This window comes from Callospermophilus lateralis, chromosome 2, assembly GCF_048772815.1.
Source record: "Callospermophilus lateralis isolate mCalLat2 chromosome 2, mCalLat2.hap1, whole genome shotgun sequence".
Classification (NCBI taxonomy): domain Eukaryota; kingdom Metazoa; phylum Chordata; class Mammalia; order Rodentia; family Sciuridae; genus Callospermophilus; species Callospermophilus lateralis.
Window position 1 is genome coordinate 134,690,215 of NC_135306.1, and position 18,386 is coordinate 134,708,600.

At 33.0% G+C, this 18,386-nt stretch overlaps 1 protein-coding gene across 2 annotated transcripts; it reads left to right on the forward strand.

Moving 5' to 3' along the window:
- Positions 1-303: 303 nt before the first annotated feature.
- On the forward strand, positions 304-17,722 carry Chordc1 (cysteine and histidine rich domain containing 1). Of its 2 annotated transcripts, none has more exons than XM_076846532.2 (11): positions 304-492; positions 4,103-4,152; positions 6,235-6,291; positions 7,415-7,572; positions 9,235-9,338; positions 9,843-9,901; positions 11,261-11,331; positions 12,237-12,342; positions 14,301-14,420; positions 14,914-14,976; positions 15,208-17,722. In XM_076846532.2, the coding sequence occupies exons 1-11, from the start codon at positions 429-431 to the stop codon at positions 15,352-15,354; spliced, it is 999 nt and encodes a 332-aa protein (XP_076702647.1). In that variant the 5' UTR covers positions 304-428; the 3' UTR covers positions 15,355-17,722. The 2 variants fall into 2 exon arrangements, with proteins under 2 accessions (XP_076702647.1, XP_076702648.1); XM_076846533.2 differs by having other exon boundaries at positions 9,846-9,901.
- The last annotated feature ends 664 nt before the right edge of the window (positions 17,723-18,386 follow it).

Consider the following 18,386-nt stretch of genomic DNA (forward strand, 5'->3'; position numbering starts at 1 on the left):
CTCCCTGCAACAGAGACCACGGCCAACAAGGACCGCGGCCAACAAGGCGCGACTCCATCGCGGGCAGCCCCTCAACCCCCAGATACCTTCAATTTCTCCTCTTTGCGCTTCAATCTACACTTGCCCAGCATACACCTCCGACCCCCGCGGTCAGTCGCCGGAGCCTGACCTACCCGCCCGGCCAGCAACAAGAGATCCCGCCTCCTCCTCCTCCTTCTCCTCCTCCTCCTCTTCCTCCTCCGCCTTTTCTCTTCTCTACTGCGCCTGCGCGACCGGAAAATTCGCGAAGGTTCCTGAAGCGGAACCGGCGGTTTCCGGAAGCCGGCAGCCGCCCTAAGATTCAGGTCAACGCTTGCTACAGCCGAGTCTGTTGCAGTGTCTTGCGGTTCCCGGTGTTTGGTCCTTGCCTGTAACGGTGGGAGGAGAAGATGGCCCTGCTATGCTATAATCGGGGCTGCGGCCAGCGCTTCGACCCCGAGAACAATTCGGATGGTAAGAGAACCGCGCTGCCAGCCCGCCGTCTCGCCACCCAGCGATCTCGCGGGAGGCCTCCGGGTCCTCCGTGAGCCGCGGTGGCGCCGCGCGGGCCGGCGCCCCGCCTGGGCCTCCGCAGCTGCTGGAGACCCCGGCCGCCTTCCCCTAGCTCGGCACCTAGCGAGCGCCAGCACCCGGCAGCCTTCTTGCACCGGCGAAAACCCTGCCCCGTAGCTCTGACTGGATCCACGTGTCTCCCGGTCGACCCTCTTGTATTTCGCCTCCAATTTTGAACGAACACTCTTTAACCTGCGTTCCCGCAGTCTCCTTGGGAAGTTAAAAGTTAAGGAGCCCTGCTAGCTTGCTTTGCGGTTCCCCAAGTATTGTTGACCGTGATTTCCTGGGGAGAGTGCGGGTATAGAGAGAGAGCAAAAGGAAGAGCGATGGGCAGCCGGTTAGCCTAGCATTTAAGTTTTGCCTCGTTTTTAGTAGAGAAGTTTGTCTGGAAAGTCTGCTCCACCAAAAAGTTTTCTTTGGTTAGAGAAATTGCTTGATTTTTCTTCTCTGAGTTTTGACACATCCGCCGTGGTGGCACATTTCATTATCCTTTGCAAAAGAATTTGTATATTCTTTGCAATGACCCCTTCGTTTTAATATGCCATTTTCAAAGTGCCCTAGCGAAGTATCCCTACAGCGCTTAGGTGTAGAGTTCCAGATGTGAAGTGAAAGCAACTACACTAGGTTAACGCTGGGAAATAACGACCGAATCTTAAATTTTGATTCTTAAATGGGAGGAGGAAATAACTGATTCCTTGAATATTATAGGAAATGATAGTACTTTTTAAATTCAGCTAGTATTTATTGTTTGTTTGTTTTTTTATCCCTGACATTAGTCTGTCACTTTACCAAGCAACTCTGTTAAGTATGTAGTAATAGACCCATTTAATAGATCAAAGGAATTCAACATGACAGTAATGTAGTTCAGCTTTGTGAAAGAGATTAAGATATTTGAAATATTTATCTTGGCGGGCAGGTGAATTGGTGACATCATTTAAAATAAGATCATTGGTGCAAGCTTTTAAGGAAAAGATAAACCCAGTTTATGTATGCTCGAGTTACTGTCCTTGACATTTTTATAATATAAACGTGATATTACCCAAAGGGAATGTTAAGATGTTTCAGTGGGTAACAAACTTGAGAAGAGGAATTTTTAGTGTCTAATGTTGGTAATGTTGATCGCTGGTGTAAAAAATGAATGGTGTTTTTAGGAAGTTATCTTTGGATCTTCAGCTCAGGGGAGTTAAAACTTTTTGTTGGAAGTCAGTGTGTCCATGTGGAAATGGTGCTGTTCCTGAAAAAAGAAGAGGGGCCAGGAAAGCCAACAGTGTAAACAGCCCCATGGATTGGTGGTCAACAGTACCAGATGCAATAGGAAATTCCAATAAGATTGGTGAAACTTTATTCACTTAAGAAAAGTCGGAATTATTTTTAGAGACTTTAGATAAATAGGCTAAGTAAATTGGTTGAGTGAATGGAAGATCAAGGAGATGATAGTAAGGATTAGAAGATAACTAAAAACACTGTAGACTTGATTGGGAGAGACTTTTTATAGAATATGAGAGGATTGACCTTGTACAATAACTAAAATGGCATATTAAATGGGTAAAACTGAAGGTACAAGCAAGTTCCAAGTTCTCTCTTGCATGGAGCTAGATGGCTGGATCCATCATTCTTAAAAACTTTTTTTTTTTTTTTTATAGAGAGAGAGAGAGAATTTTATATTTATTATTTTTTTTAATTTTCAGCTGACACAACATCTTTGTTTGTATGTGGTGCTGAGGATCGAACCCGGGCTGCACGCATGCCAGGCGAGCTTGCTACCGCTTGTGCCACATTCCCAGCCCCTTAAAAAAATCTTAATCTACACTCAGTACTTTGTTTCTTGGTGGTGTGGCATAATTATCATGCTTATTGATTTCTCTGAAGATTTTTTTCCCTATGAACAAAAATCAGGCCCTATTCTAAGATGATGGACATTTTAGTTTGTAATACAAATTTAGCAGGTGATTAAATAAAAAAGACATGGTTGGTGACTTGCATATATTAAAATACTTTAGGGAAAAGCAAAACTTTACAGATAGTATTTTATTTAATCCACACATATGAAGAAACTGAAGAACAATACAATGAGAATTTTAGCCAGGGTCAGACCCAATGTGAAAAGCTCTTGATAGTTAACCACTGTGGTGTTGTAGGTTCTTAATCTGTAAAATTTGATTTGAACAAAACTGGCAAGCCTGATAAAAGCTAAAGAAGAAAATGTCCATCTGCTTGTTACTAGCTTTTGTAAACAGTGATTTTCTAATTTTGTCCATACTAGTTATAGGATTAAGATCTGAGTCATTCCTGCTGCCATTCTGCCAGAACTGACTACTGTTAAGACGACTATTGCCTCAGACTGTTTATATTATACATTGTAGACTTTATGTCTGTACATTAAATTTAATATTAGACAATATCATATTTCTTCTCTACTTCTACTCCCCTTTCAATTTCCTGTCCTGCATACACATTTCAACTGCCAACTTTCTTTTTCATAATCTCTTCCTAATACATGGGCTTATTTGCTGTACTAGGAAAATACCTAACACTTTCTGACCGCATTAGTACAGTATTTATATTTATATAACACATGGTTACTAATTAAGTAATATTGGTTATTAATTCAGGATAAGAAAATTGCTCTGGGTACAAGGAATTAATAATTTTAGGGTAATACAGGAATCAGGTAGAGGATGGAAAGATAAACCGACTAAAGAGCTTGAGTGAGGTAACCTCATGAGAAAATTACAGAGGTGCAAGTTGACTGTTTCTCTAAGTTCATTTTACTATCTAGCCTGAGAATAAGTGTGTCTATATTATCTGTTTTATTATCTATTATCTATTTTTTTAACAAAATATTCTACATTGCTAATTGTAATAAATAAATTTTTTTAAGATTCGTGGCATAATGGGGTTGGGAAATAGAAGCACTGAATGATCATGACAACCCCAATGAGTGTAGGATTTACACTTCTTTTTAATGAGGTTTGTACCTAGGAATTGATAACCTGTTTAGGACAGTTAAATTAGTAGTTAGATATTACAAGTTGTTTAAAATGTGGATTCTGTTCTTCCAAAATATGTTTTGGGGAAATCTATTGAGCAACCTTTATGGATCAGTTGCATGTAGGTACACTTAAGTTTAATAATATTTGTGTAAAAACAGAAGTATGTTCATAATCTTAGGCATTAAAGTTTGATAATAAACAAATTTTACCACAAAGATTAGAGGAATATAGAATATATAATGTTATTAATCCTTAAACTGTTCTGTATTTGCTTTTTTTCCTCCTCAGAATTTTTATCTATAGGCATCATGCTCTTGAATTAAAATCTTAACAGTTACTATTAATATAAGGCACTTGTGCTGTGTATCAACCAAGCATTAGTGAATTTTCAAGGATCTTCAGTGTTATGTACATTTGGAAAAGGAATTAAATCTTAGCAAACTGAAGGAAATAGTGTTGTATACATTTTTCCTACATTGTAAAGAATGCCTTTTTTTTTTCTTTTCATTTTTGACCAGATGCTTGCACATATCACCCAGGTGTTCCAGTCTTTCATGATGCATTAAAGGTAGGAACTATATATATTTTCAGTTTCTACCTATTTGTATAATACATTTAGAAATGTAATAGTAAATATTTTCTCTTTTTTTTTTTACTGGCATATCTGCTTTTTAAATGACCATTGTGGGGGGGCTTTATGTGTGTATTCCACTAAAAAGCAAAGAAGACAGTGGATGATGATGTTTACCGGTTATAAAATATTTTATTTGCAGTCCAAATCATTTTCCTAAGGATTTCTTTACTTTCTAATTTTGAAGGGAAATTGAAGCAGTTATGGTGAATCTCTGTCTTTCAGTTTATCACTGTTGGCCAATAAAAAAAGCTCTGAACTTTAGGAATGATTGTTACAAACATGCTAAGTTTGGAATATGTTTACTGAAGAGAGAGATTGCTAATTTTCCACCTGTATTTCCTTAATGTTCTGGAGAATTACCAGAAATAATAGAGTGTTTTCTGACCATATTTTTTATGATGACTTTTAAAAAAAAATGAAAAACGGATACATTTGAGGAGTTTCCTTTGTGTATCTAAAAGAAAATGCTTCCAGGTGGCTGTCCTGGTTTTAGGTACTACTGCTTTTATGCTGAGGAAAATAAATAGCCTTATATGTTTAAATGTTGTTGATTTCTTTTGAATGTTCTGTTGATCTTCCAGAAAGCAGTTGGACTCTTTTGGCATTTAACTGACACACAATCAAATTCAAAGTTGTATAGTAAATAACAATTTTATGTTAGCTTACTTCTGAGTGAGGAGAACAGAACTTCATTAGGGCACTTTGAGATTTAACTCTTTTTACAAAACTTGATGGGGATGAAAACTGTGTTTCTGTGGGGGTATTTATTTTGCTGGTGGGGAGAGGAAATGGGGATTTTTCTCTTTTCTGGATTGCCATTTATTGATAATTTTTCTTTTATTTCTTTTCCCCCTATACTATTTCCTCCTCTCTGCTAACAATAGAAATACTTGACTTTGCAATCTTTAGTTTCCTATTTTTTCTCATTCTGTTTATTTGCTCTCCAATGTCACCTCTGGGCTAATAATTTTTGTAGCATATCTCCATTCATGTATCTGTTCATCAAGTTTCTAAAGCGAAGTAATTTTCTTTTTCTCAGTTTTGTGGTTGTACTGTTTATTATTATCTCTGTAGACTTAGACTTTTCAGGATTATTGGATTTCACAACCCAGACTGTTTGGGTGAAATTTGTGCACCAGTATAAAGTCACTAGTTTTCTATTTAATCAAGTAGGAAATTAAACTTGTATTAGCAAAAGATAGGATATTTTAATGCCAGAAGAATATAATACTCTAGGAAAGTTCTTCTTAAGAAAAGACAGTTAACAATCTTATGTTTTATATTGATCCTTTTCTTATTTTACTGAGGACTAGCAAAAGACCCAGAGTAGAATTTGAAATAGCTAGCTTGTGTCATATGTGTATCCCAGTATTTGATTTAATTGTGTATATATAGTAAGACAGGGAATCTATCAATGCTATTAAACAGTCTAAGGTGGTGGGAATTTGTTTCCTACATCTCTATTCAGAGAAAATAAAACTTAAAAGGAAAATTGGGTTATAGGTACTTAAAATTTTCTTCAAAAAAAAAAAAAAAAGAAATCTGAAAGTACATGTTGTGTAAAAACTCAATACCAAAATCTTTATGTAGTTGAGTATATACAAAGTTAGTCCCTAATCCAAATTTGGGTCCTCTCATGTCTTGAGATTTCTGCCTTTCTTTTCCCTAATCTCTGTAATACATTAGTAGAGATGAAAACTTCACAGCCATTTTTTTAAGGCACTTGATATTTTGTTCAAAAAATCACATAGTGTAGTACAGCATAAAATGTTTTTCTTCTGAAAATTAGGAACTATTCTTAAAAATAAGCAATTTGTTTTAAGGTGCTTTCTTTCATGATAGGCCATAATACAAATCACTGTTTTTTGTTTTTTAATCAAAATTTGAAAAAACACTTTAAAACTGTGAAATATGGAAGTTACTTCAGGATTTAAGGAGTTAAGTATAAGAAGAGTGTTTTCAGTGGGTTGTGGTTTCCATAGAAATAGTTTTTAAGTTTTTTCTTATGTTTTATAGGGTTGGTCTTGCTGTAAGAGAAGAACAACTGATTTTTCTGATTTCTTAAGCATTGTGGTAAGTACTATTTTTTCCCCTAGATTATCTCCCTTAATGTACATTTTATGGAAGCTCCAGATTTGGGTAGTCTGATTTCTGTTATCTATTGACTCATCCCCATCAACTATCAGATAGCACTTTACTTTTAAAATGGAGTTCACCTTCCTTCCACAGCCTTTATAATAATTTATCTGCTTAGGAGATAAGATTTTAAGATATTAATTATTCATTGGTTACTTTATGTTTTTGACGTTAGCAGTATTAAAAGAACATCACAGAAGAAAAGTGGTGGGCAACTATTTAAAGTATTTTCAGTTAGGAGAAATAAACTGTTATGATATATAAAGATACCATTGAGATATAACATTATTTTATATTTTACTAATAAAAAAAAGTTCAGTATTATGGCCTGTATTTTACAGGTAAGGAATGAGATTTTGAAAGATTATCTTGCTTAAGGTCATACAGTTTTTAAGTAGAACTGGTACACATATTGAGATTTTTTTTTAAAATTTTTTTTTAAGTCATTACATGACAGAATGCATTTTGATATATAATACATACATGGAATGTACATACATCAATCATATTGTCTATTCTATTCTGTTGCCCTTCGTATCCTCCCTACTCCTCCCCTCCTCTCCCATCCTTTTTTCTCTATCCAATCTAATGTGACATACTTTTTTTTTCTTTTTCTCATTACAACATCATGTATGTATTCTGTATAACAATGAGGTTCTCCTTCCATCTTCTATGTAACTCCCCTTCTCCCTCTTTTTCCCTCCCACCTCTCTTCCCTATTTAGTGGTAGTCTTCTTCTCATGCTCTTTCTCCCTGTCCCATTTTGAGTTACCCCCCTTATATCAGAGAAGACATTCGGCATTTGTTTTTTAGGGATTCAGTAACTTCACTTAGCATAATCTGCTCTAATGCCATCCAACAAATTGAGATCTTGAGTACAAAAACTTTGCATATAAATAACTTGTAAAGTCTTTCTTAAAATTTTATTTAGAGGTACAAACTCATTTTCAAATTTAGCAAATATAGCACATTTAGTTCATTAAAATAAATCAACATAATAAAAGTGTTTCTATTGTGGCATATGACAAGATAACTCTTAATGAATGCCTTTCACTAACAGGGCTGTACAAAAGGTAGACATAATAGTGAGAAGCCACCTGAGCCGGTCAAGCCTGAAGTCAAGACTACTGAAAAGAAAGAACTATCTGAATTGAAACCCAAATTTCAGGAGCACATAATTCAAGCCCCTAAACCAGTAGAAGCGATAAAAAGGCCAAGGTATACTTTTTACAATAGCTTATTTTTGTCACACTTGAATAATAGCGTTTGTTCATGATATTTCTATTTATCATTTTGCATGATAGCATTTTTCTCTTAAATGAGCCTTTAATTTTATTCCCACTCAACTTGAGGCATGTACACAGTGAAACTTCATTGCAGATTTGTTTGTCATACCATCAAAACTACAGATTTATCTATTACGAGGGTAAGGGATTCACACTTTTTTTTTCACTTGGCATGTGTCTTCATTGTGGCAAGGTGAAGTTCTGTGAAGTGGTTGTTCTTGCATGAATTCAGTTTGAATTGAAATATGTATTCATACTGAGAACTGACCGTGTTCCCAACTTTTTCTCTATTGATCTTAATCTTAAACATTAATCCAAACATTAATCTTTACTTTTAGATGCCTAAAAACTGTTGTTACTAATACTGAGGAATTTTTTAATGCATTTGATTCTGAAGGCATATTTCTTTAATGTTTCTTAATGTAGCTTTTGCTCATTTTTAACTAAAATTCAGTTCTTCATAATCATTTTTTAATAAAACAGACGGCATATTGGGTTTACTTTTGTTAGGCTAGGTCTTCATAATGCACTTAAGTACTGAATGTTTTAGAAACAAACTACAGAACTCTAAATAGATGGTAAAAAAATTTTTTAAACAGCTCTGAGAAATAATTGACAACACCTATTGAAATATGTATTCATACTGAGAACTTACAGTGTTCCCGACTTTTTCTCTATTGATCTTAATTGAACATATTTATAAAGTATTGAATAATATGGGACCAAGATAAGATCCCCAAGAGACTTTTAGTGTGTTTGCTCATTAGTATTCTTGAGTACAGACCATTGTTAAACTACTCAGTAAATTATTTTACTCCAACTCCATTTATCCATAATCCTGGGATACTTATCAAGTTCCTTGTTAGCCAATTTGAAAAATTACTGGAAAAAGATAAGGAAACATTTTATCCTAATTAATTTGATGATACTACAGAAATTATGAGGATAAAGATTTTTATGCACTTGTTAATGTCAGTTTTTTTCATTGTGGGTATAGCATGAATAGAATTTTTACTTTTATTGCTTTATTTGTTAATATTCTTGATATTTTTGAATGGACTTAAAGTGGAAATGTAAAACTTAACAATTATGAAATGTTAAGAGGATTTTTATTTTTAACCTCTTCCCATACAATTGTATCTGAATTTATAGTTCCATCTACCAGTATCCATATACAGTAAACTCCCTACTGGTAGAAATGAGTATGGATTCACTGCCTGTATGTTGTGCATAGGATTTTACTTGGGCATGAAACGTAGAAGTACTCCACAGCCCTTTCCTCAGAGTTACTCATCTTGTCAAACATAGATTCCTGGTCTTTACTCTCTTTCCACTGGTCCTGATGATTAATAATTGAATGTGCCTACAATAATGTAATTACTTGAGACTTAATGTTTTAACATAAGAAAGGCCTTTTCTGCTAAAATGTAGATTGTAAAATATAGCAACTATTTGTAAGATACTTCTTATTAAGAGTAACTGGAGTCATAAAGCATTTAACATCTCAAAAAGAAGGTTTTAAGGTTTTTTTAGTTTGATTACAAGGACATATTTGGTACATTAATAATAGTAACAGGGTTTCAAAATTCTCCAGCCCAGATGAACCCATGACAAATTTGGAATTAAAAATATCTGCCTCCCTAAAACAAGCACTTGATAAACTTAAACTATCATCTGGGAATGAAGAAGATAAGAAAGGTAAGATTTTGTTTTATTGTATTATAATTTTTCTATCCAATAAACTTTCAACCAGAAGTTTACTAAATATGACCAATTAACACATTATAATAAAAATATTTTTCCCAAATGCAAAATAATAGCTCAGAATAAATGTGTAGTTTATTCTATTAAAATTGAGAATCTACTTAAAGTTTTTCCTTCTCTATGGTTTATTATTTTTCAATAGTTTAATTTCTTTGATAATCAAAAATGTTTCTTTGTGTATGATGTAAAATATATTTAATGTTCTGTGACATATACCTAATACCGTAGGACAAAATTATCCTTTCATAAATTCTATTTGACGTGGTTACTAAATAAGTAGTACATTATAGAATAAAAATACAACGTATATCCTTTTGACACTACAGAAGAAAACCTAATTACAGTAGATGAATATTATATGACTTTTTGTAGAAAAGTTGCATCTTAAGAATGGCACTGCAGTAAATTTCTGTTATTTATTTATTTATTTCATTTTAGAAGATGACAGTGATGAAATTAAGATTGGGACCTCATGTAAAAATGGAGGGTGTTCAAAGGTTTGTATTATAAATCTTATTATGTTATGAAGTAGAATTTTAATTTTGAAGAAAGAGGGTGCAGTTCATTCTCAATTTAGAAATTAGTTGTGTGCCTGTTATACATTTGGCAGTATGCTGAGGAGTAGGACTGTAAACATGGAATACAGACTAGAATCATGTGAGTCTGTCTAATCACCATTTATAAGCACTTTCTATATGTAATACGTTGTAGGGGTGGGAAATACTGGTTATTTCCCAAAAAATCTCTTTTTTATGGAGCTGGTATTCTAGTATGGGCGCAAGTACAAAAAAAAAATTGTTAAATATGAATTCAGGTAGATATGAAACAAGTGAAAAGAAGGAACTAGAGTGTTTGGAGTTGGGGGAGTTATCATTTAATAAAATTGTTCTTTTTTACATGGTGACAGAATCAGAATTCTTTATAATATAATGAATGAGTTGTAAACCTGGGGGAAGAGTGCTATAGATAGAGCAAGCAGCATGAGTAGAGGTGTTAGAGCTTGGCTATTCAAGGAATAACAAGTTCAGTCAAGCAAAGTGTGATGGAAAATTAATTACCTATCTTAGGAGTGGAGAAACTAAAGAGCACTTACAGATATTGATTTTGAGAGACTGGTTATAATGCCATCATATAACATGGGAAGAATAGACATGGGGAGTTATAGTGATAAGTTTAAAATCTAACATACTGGGATTTATGTGCTCACATGATAACTTTAGGAAATAAACATGCTTAATACTTCAGATTTACAAAATGTAAACATCAAATTTTATGTTCTGTTCATGTAGATAGTTAATATAAATACAATAGTAGAGAAAAAATAGGCTGCTTCCATGTTTTATTAACCTAACTTGTGAATTCATCTGTAGAGCTTTCACATATAGCTGCTATGGGGCCTAGATCATACAAACAAACCATGAAGAGATCCATAGATATAAATATAAATACATCTGCAGCTCATTTTACCATTTGAGGGAAGAGAAATAACCAGCACTATAGAATTTCCAGAATTATGTATTAAATTTCCCATATTAATTGATAACGCTAACAGAGTTTGTTATATACCTAATCATGCTGTACCTCTTTCTGATGAAGATCCTAATCTGTTTTGAATGTTTCTGTAAATTTAAATACATGAATATGGTTGAATTTCAGGCTATGAAAACATTTAATATGTTATTTATTGCCTACTTTTTTATTTGCCTTTTCACAGGAGCCTAAAATTTAACCATATGTAAAATGGAATAATTTTTTATTCCTTATTGGAATGGCCTGCAATGAAATACTAACAAATATGTGTAAGATACAACTGAGAGATAAGGGAGCTAAATTTGTTTTTTTCTTTTCTCTTTTAGACATATCAGGGTCTACAGAGTCTAGAAGAAGTTTGTGTATATCATTCTGGAGTACCTATTTTCCATGAGGGGTAACTTATGCATGACTAATTAAAATACCTTATGGTAGAGATTAGAAACTTAAACCTCCATATATTTATGTACTTACCATGCAGTGTTATTAAGTATTCTACTTAAATTGCTGTTTAATTTTTATAGTAACTTAAAAATATGGGATTTGTCTTAACAGAAGAAAAACAAGATTACACTTATTAAGTGACCATTGTGATTTAAACACTGTATTTTCCGTTTCAATGTGATGCTCTTCCTAGTTGGGCTAAATTTTTTTTTGTTTGAAAGACTGTCTGACATTAGGCAGGACATTTAGAATTTTGGCTCAGGGGCAATTAAGGCATTACTACCCAGGGAAAACTCCTATTTTTCCAGTCTTCAATTGAGAGTTTGTCTGTAGTTTAAAGAAATAGGACTGCTTTCAAAATCTTCTTCTGTTTCCTTATGTTTCAAGGCTCAAACCTGAAACTGTGTTGCAATTTTAGCTTGTTGTGTTAGATTTTTCTTAAAGAATGATAATTTTCTTCTACTTTGGGATTGACCAACATAGGTTGTGTAAACATTAGTTGTTAATTTCATAGTCTTTACCAGGTTATTGAAATGAAATGATTATAAATCTTGTTGTATCACTTTTTGTTAGCTTCATGAGGACACTGGAGTGCAGGCTACCAGTGGAAAATTAATTGGAATTTTGTGATAGTTTTTACTCTATGCTCAGGAGCTTCAAATTTACATAATAAGTGGCATTCTCATTTTTAAATTATTAGTCTTTTCTCATGTGTGTCCATTTTTACTGTTCTGTAACTTAAGCACTGGTAAATACTAAAGTTGCCCTGATTTTTAAATTATACTTGCACTATAATATTTCTGTATTTAATTGATTGTGAGGTTTTACTTGTGAAAATTTTTTTATAATTATTTGAAGGATGAAATATTGGAGCTGTTGTAGAAGGAAAACCTCTGACTTCAATACGTTCTTAGCCCAAGAAGGCTGTACAACAGGGAAACACGTGTGGACTAAAAAGGATGCTGTAAGTAACCTTTTCAAAATAATGACACTGAATTGTGTTTGTCTGAGTCATTTTTGAGAGATTTGAAAATCCTTCGTTTTATATTTAAAGAGGAATTCTCACCCTCACAAATATTTTATTAATATTTTGTTAATGTATCCTTCTTTGTTGTCGTCATCACCTTCATCGTGCCCATCCCCTACACCACAGAAAAAACTGGTCTGAATCAAACTCTCAGCACTGCCTGTTGAGCAAAATAGCTGTTGCATATGTTGGTGTAGGTATATGGGTTTTTGTGAAATACTAGAGCCTGTTAAAGTGAAGCTTATTATGAAAATTAATTTCAAATCCTGTTCCCACATTATGTTTTGTTGTTGTTGTTGGCCACTTAAAACTGTAACCATTTACAGATGCACAGATGCCTCATCTAGTGGCCAAGGAGTAGATTGCAGACTTGTTTCATTAGAATTCTTCTGAATTCCTTTGTTTATTCTGGGGAAATATTAAGAGAGAAAATAAAGCATAAGTTCCTAATTTCCTGGACAGCATCTTTAGAAAACTTGGGGCCATACACATAAATCCCTAAAAAACCATAAGATTTTAAGAAGGAAAGCAATTTATCATGAAATAAGTTAGGTGTTAGCTATTTATTTAATAATGTGCTAAATAAATTAATCTTTTATGCTGTACTGACACTAATAAACTCCAAATAATGACCCTTTTCAGTTCAGATGGACACAATAATATCTTTATTTATTTTATTTATTTTTATGTGGTACTGAGGATCAAACCCATGCGATGCAAGAGTTCTACCTCTGAGATATAACCCCAGCCCCAAACTTGTACCTTTTTTAAAAAAACTTTTTCATACTGGGGATTGAACCCAGGGGTGCTTAACCACCGAGTCACATCCCCAAGACAACAACTTAACTTCAATATAGAAACCTTTATTTTTAGTATTGAAACAGGATCTCACTAACTTGCTTAGTGCCTCCCTAAATTGCTGGCTTTGAACTTGGAATCCTTCTGCCTCAGCCTTCAAACGTGCTGGGTTTACAAATGTGTGCCACCATGCCAGCAAAATTTGTGTCTTAATTTAGAAAGTTATTCTAAATTTTCAAAGTTAGACATTTATTCAGTATTTGAACTGTTGACTTTGTATTAACACATGGTTAACTATTATTAAGTGTACCCTCCAAAGTTGAATAATTCATTCACCATGAATCTTCCGTTAGTAGAAAGTTATGTCTGCCTTTGTATTTTTCCCAAAGTTCAATTTAAGTATTAGATATATGAGATAGTAGCTAAGGAAAAGTTATGAGTGATAAATTTATTATTTAAACTTAGTGCAGTTGTACCAAAATGTAAATGATGCCTTTTATAATGTAGTGTCATGAAGTTTACTTATGTAATTTGATTTAAGTTGTTCTCATTTATAAGACAAATCACCATTTTCCTCTTTAAGAAAATGAATCGGTATGGCAATAAACCACTAATAATTGAGGATTACTTGAGAGTAATTGAGGATTGTTTTTTTCCCTTCTTTTCCCCCTGTACATTATTTACTCTTACATCATAAGGACAAGAGGATTATGTGCAAATGTCAGGTTTAAGTGATCATTTTTTCTCCCAAATTACTATTACTTGTAGAAAATACATTGAAGGTTTCCATATTTGAGGTTAAGTTGTTGTCTTGTTTATCCCACTGAAGCGAACATCCTTTCTAATTTTCAGTCTTCAAAGAATGTTTTTAAGGAGGTACTTAGTGGATAATAGGATTTAACTATTAAAATACTCTGTATTGTGTTATTTTATTGTTTAAACATCTTGGTGAAAACTTTGGGAGTTGATTGTCTAAAAACATTATGTGCTTAATTTGCATAGTAATTTTCCTCTACTTTTCACGGAGCAAATTCTTCTTTTGAAGAAGTTAATTATACGGTGCTTTTTCAACTTATAAAGATCTTCTTACATTTCAGGGGAAAAAAGTTGTTCCATGTAGACATGACTGGCATCAGACTGGGGGTGAAGTCACCATTTCAGTATATGCTAAAAATTCACTTCCAGAACTTAGTCGAGTAGAAGCTAATAGTACATTGGTAAGTACACTAAACAGCTGAATCTAACTTGTCTTGCTCACATTGTTTTCATTAATGCATTATGAAATACTGTTCTCATTTCAATGGATTTTAAAATCTTTCCCATATAAACTGGGCATGATGGCAATGCCTGTAATCCTAGCATCTGGAGAGATGGAGGCAGGAGACTCCCAAGTTCAAGTCCAGACTTAGAAACTTACTGAGATCCTGTCTCAAAATAAAAAAATAAAAGCTGCGAATGGAGTTCAGTGCCCAAGTATCCCTGAGGTTTCAATTCCCATTACCAAAAACAAAAAGTCTTTTCCACATCAAAAAATAAATTTAAATTATATTCATGGAAACTTATGAATGAAAATCTAAAATTTATTATAGGGTTTTTTCCTAAAACATATTGGAGATAGAGTAGCTTATAAAACTTGCCTGATAATGTGGTATTTCATCCTCAGTATGAAACTTCAAGTAAATTTTTCTTTTATATCTTTTTTTATTTTAGTTAAATGTACACATCGTATTTGAAGGAGAGAAGGAATTTCATCAAAATGTCAAATTATGGGGTGTAAGTATTATGAACCCATCAAAATTTCGGGTAATTTAAAGTACGATTTGTAGAATAAAAGGCAAATACTTTAATAAGTGAACTACAGATATGTAACTTTATTGTCCTACAAAAAAATCTAAATATTGGTATACAAATGGCCTTAGAGTCTTGAGTTTGGGAAGACCAATGTTTTCCTCTGGACTCTGAGACCCAAGTTTATTTACTCTTACACTCCTTGATATGTTACAGGTGATTGATGTAAAACGAAGCTATGTAACTATGACTGCAACAAAGATTGAGATCACCATGAGAAAAGCTGAACCTATGCAGTGGGCAAGCCTTGAACTACCTACAACCAAAAAGCAGGAAAAACAAAAAGAAGATATTACAGATTGAGGTTGGGGGAGGGCTGTTGCCTATATCAGAATTCTGAATGTGTGGTGAAGTGGTGGCTTGCTGCTGTAACTTTTTGTTGTTGAATCAGGCATTTCAGGGTCATATTAGGTTTTTGTTTTTAAAAGCCAAAGTCAATTTATCTTTTTGTGTTGCCATATTTTGCGTTCCATAAGATAGATTATTCATATCTTCTCATTGGTAGAACCATAGTTATGTCCCTTACTTGAAGAAGCTGAAAAATAGCTCGAGTGTAATTGCAGTATTTCTTAGTGTATTATTATTATGTTAAACAAAGAAATAATAGGGGACATTTGTTTTTTATACTTCTGTTATCCCATAATTATTAAAGCAAGATGAAAATGTCAACTTTTTAATCAGTTTTTTTTTTCCCCCCTTTTTGGACCTTTTGTTCCTATAATACTTGAAAATCTTCAAGAAAGAAATGAAGTTCTGCATTGCTTTTGTTTGTTTTTGTTTTCCATGTGGGACAGTCACTTTTTCCAGGAGGACTATACTAGGTAAAGTGGGGGCAAAATATATGCACTGACCAACAAATTACAATTTATTCACGGTTAATTTAATTTTAAAATTACATCATTACCTATATTACTTGCCAAACAGTATGACTTAAGAGTAAAGGAAACAAGACTGGAGAGAGATCAATTTGGTTAAAATTCACTATTTTTATAAGACTTAAGCAATAATGTTAAAAATCTTTCTCCTGATTAAGGGTCTTTATAGGATGCTATGACTAAATGATACCTGATTTCCAGTCTAAACCCTCTTAAAACCTTCAGTTACCTATAAAAAAAAAAAAAATCTATATCTGGTCTTATTGATTAAAAAAAATACCTAAAATTGTATCTTAAAGGTTTGTGGAAATACAATAGAAAATGAGAAAACTAAATAACATAAACTTTGCTTTATGCCTACTATTACATGTTAAATAAAATAGCTTAATTCTCCCAGAGTCATTTTTTTTTTTTTAAGGCTTTCAAGTAGAGCTTGACAATTATAGTAATACAATGTTGATCATATATTGTATTTTATTGGTATTAAATATATGTAATACATGCTTTGATTTATTTATGCTTCTCAGACCATTAGTGAATAGATCGCTTTTTGAGGTAATACAGAGCTCAAGAAGGAAATTTTAAGAAATGTTATGCCATTCAAACTGGCATAACTTAATAAATTTGGTTATTATTAGGCTTATACAGATAAATGAAAGTCAAAAAGTTTTCCAAACCCCCAGTATATTCTAGGTTAATAGAACTCTTGCAAAGAAAAGTGTGCAGAAGTACTATTTTAGTTCATAAGAGGTTTGTATATATCATTCTATTGCTCTTAGCAAATAACTAGTAGATATATTAGTTATAATAATTATTTAAAGATCTAGCTCTGTCATAGTTTTACAAAGTTTGGCACCCAGGCTTTGTTGACATTAAAACAAATGGCAAGAAATTGGGGGCAATAAAAGTGTGATCCAGATAGAGAATGTAACTATTAGTACTGAGAGAAGTATTTAAAGTTTTGATAACTTGTCTTTCTGGAATTAGTAACCTGTGTTCTTTGTAGGCATGGAACTTTGTTTGGAGAAAGAAATTGATTCGTAAATTTGATTTAAAGTAATTATCATTATACCTTTTGTAATGTTTTCTTCTTGGGGCTGTTTTCTCCTGCAAAATGTCTTCATTTTTTAGGATTTAAATATTATTTAAAGCAGGTGAGATATTCAAACCTCAGACTTAGTTACAAAGCACTGATTATTTTCTTTTTCCTTTTTGATACAACCATGTAGTCTAGTTATATTAGTGAAACTCATAAAAGGACACAGTTATAGATAGGTAGAGTATGTTTTACTCTATCATTTTTTCAAAAAAGTTAATAAATCTTGTTAATTTACTGAGTCATTTGTCTAGAATTATGCTATGTTTTTCATTTCATTCAAAGTAATTAATATAACAAAGCAGTCGAAAGCTGGGTATGTGAAACATTTGGTAACTGACTTCAACACAGGAAACTTGAAATGCCATTTTTATTGCCTAGCTAGCACATTTGCTAATATAAAGGAAGTAATGTTGAGCTTACTTTTTTAACCTCTTATTTTGAGATAATTTTAGATTGAGTTGCAAAAATAATAGAAGTTCTTTATATATCTTTCTCTTATGTTAAAATCTTACATAATCACAGAACTTTTATACAGCTAAGAAGTTAACTTTGGTACAGTATTGTTAACTAAAATAGAACATTTAATTTTAACCAGATATTTTTAGTAAAACTCTTGAAGACCTATCCTATTCTTGAGTCCTATTCTAGTTGTAATAATTTTAGTTAATATAAATGATTAAAAATATTAACAAACGTTTACAGACTGATGATGTAACTTCTTGGTTTACCTATACATGGCAAAGGGTTGATTTTACTTTATAATTTTGTTTTCTGCCAGAAATTTTAATTCTTATTAAGTATAAATTGTTCAGTTTTCTTAAACAGTTCTTCAAGCTCCAAGAATGAAGAGAACCTTAGAGCATTCTTGCACATATTTTAAGGGGCCTTAAAGCTATTGTTAACCCATCCCCCACATTTAAAAAAACAACAACATTCATTTCTAAGCCTATAAATGGATGTCTTGAATACACAAACAACATGTAAACTTTGAAAAATCTCATTTATGAGATCTGGTATCCATTTTAGGGCTGTTTGAATGTTAAAAGATTATTTTTTTATTGTCTTATTGCAAATTAAAGTCCAGCTTGTTTTAGTGTTGTTTTGATAGATTTTTGTTTTTCCTTTTTTTGTTTGGTAGGTGAGAAGTTGTTTCTCTTCCAGCTCCTTCCCTAGGTTCTTAAAATTTAAATTCATCCAGTGTTGCCTGGCTTGCCTTTTCTAAATTGATTATAGATGCCTATGGCTTTGTGCATGTGGCATTGTCCCTAAAATACAAGGCTTGAAAAGTTTTTTTTTTCTGCAGAGTATTGCTTAATTTTAAGTTTTCATGGTGTTTGTTGATGTAGTTTCTCTAAGAAAGT

Bases quoted from the DNA above. Each gene is read 5' to 3' on its own strand.
- Chordc1 (XM_076846532.2), top strand. From the start codon at position 429: ATGGCCCTGCTATGCTATAATCGGGGCTGCGGCCAGCGCTTCGACCCC. The intron at 9,339-9,842 runs GTAAGATTTTGT...ATTTCATTTTAG, and splicing joins GAATGAAGAAGATAAGAAAG to AAGATGACAGTGATGAAATT. The intron at 12,343-14,300 runs GTAAGTAACCTT...CTTACATTTCAG, and splicing joins TGTGGACTAAAAAGGATGCT to GGGAAAAAAGTTGTTCCATG.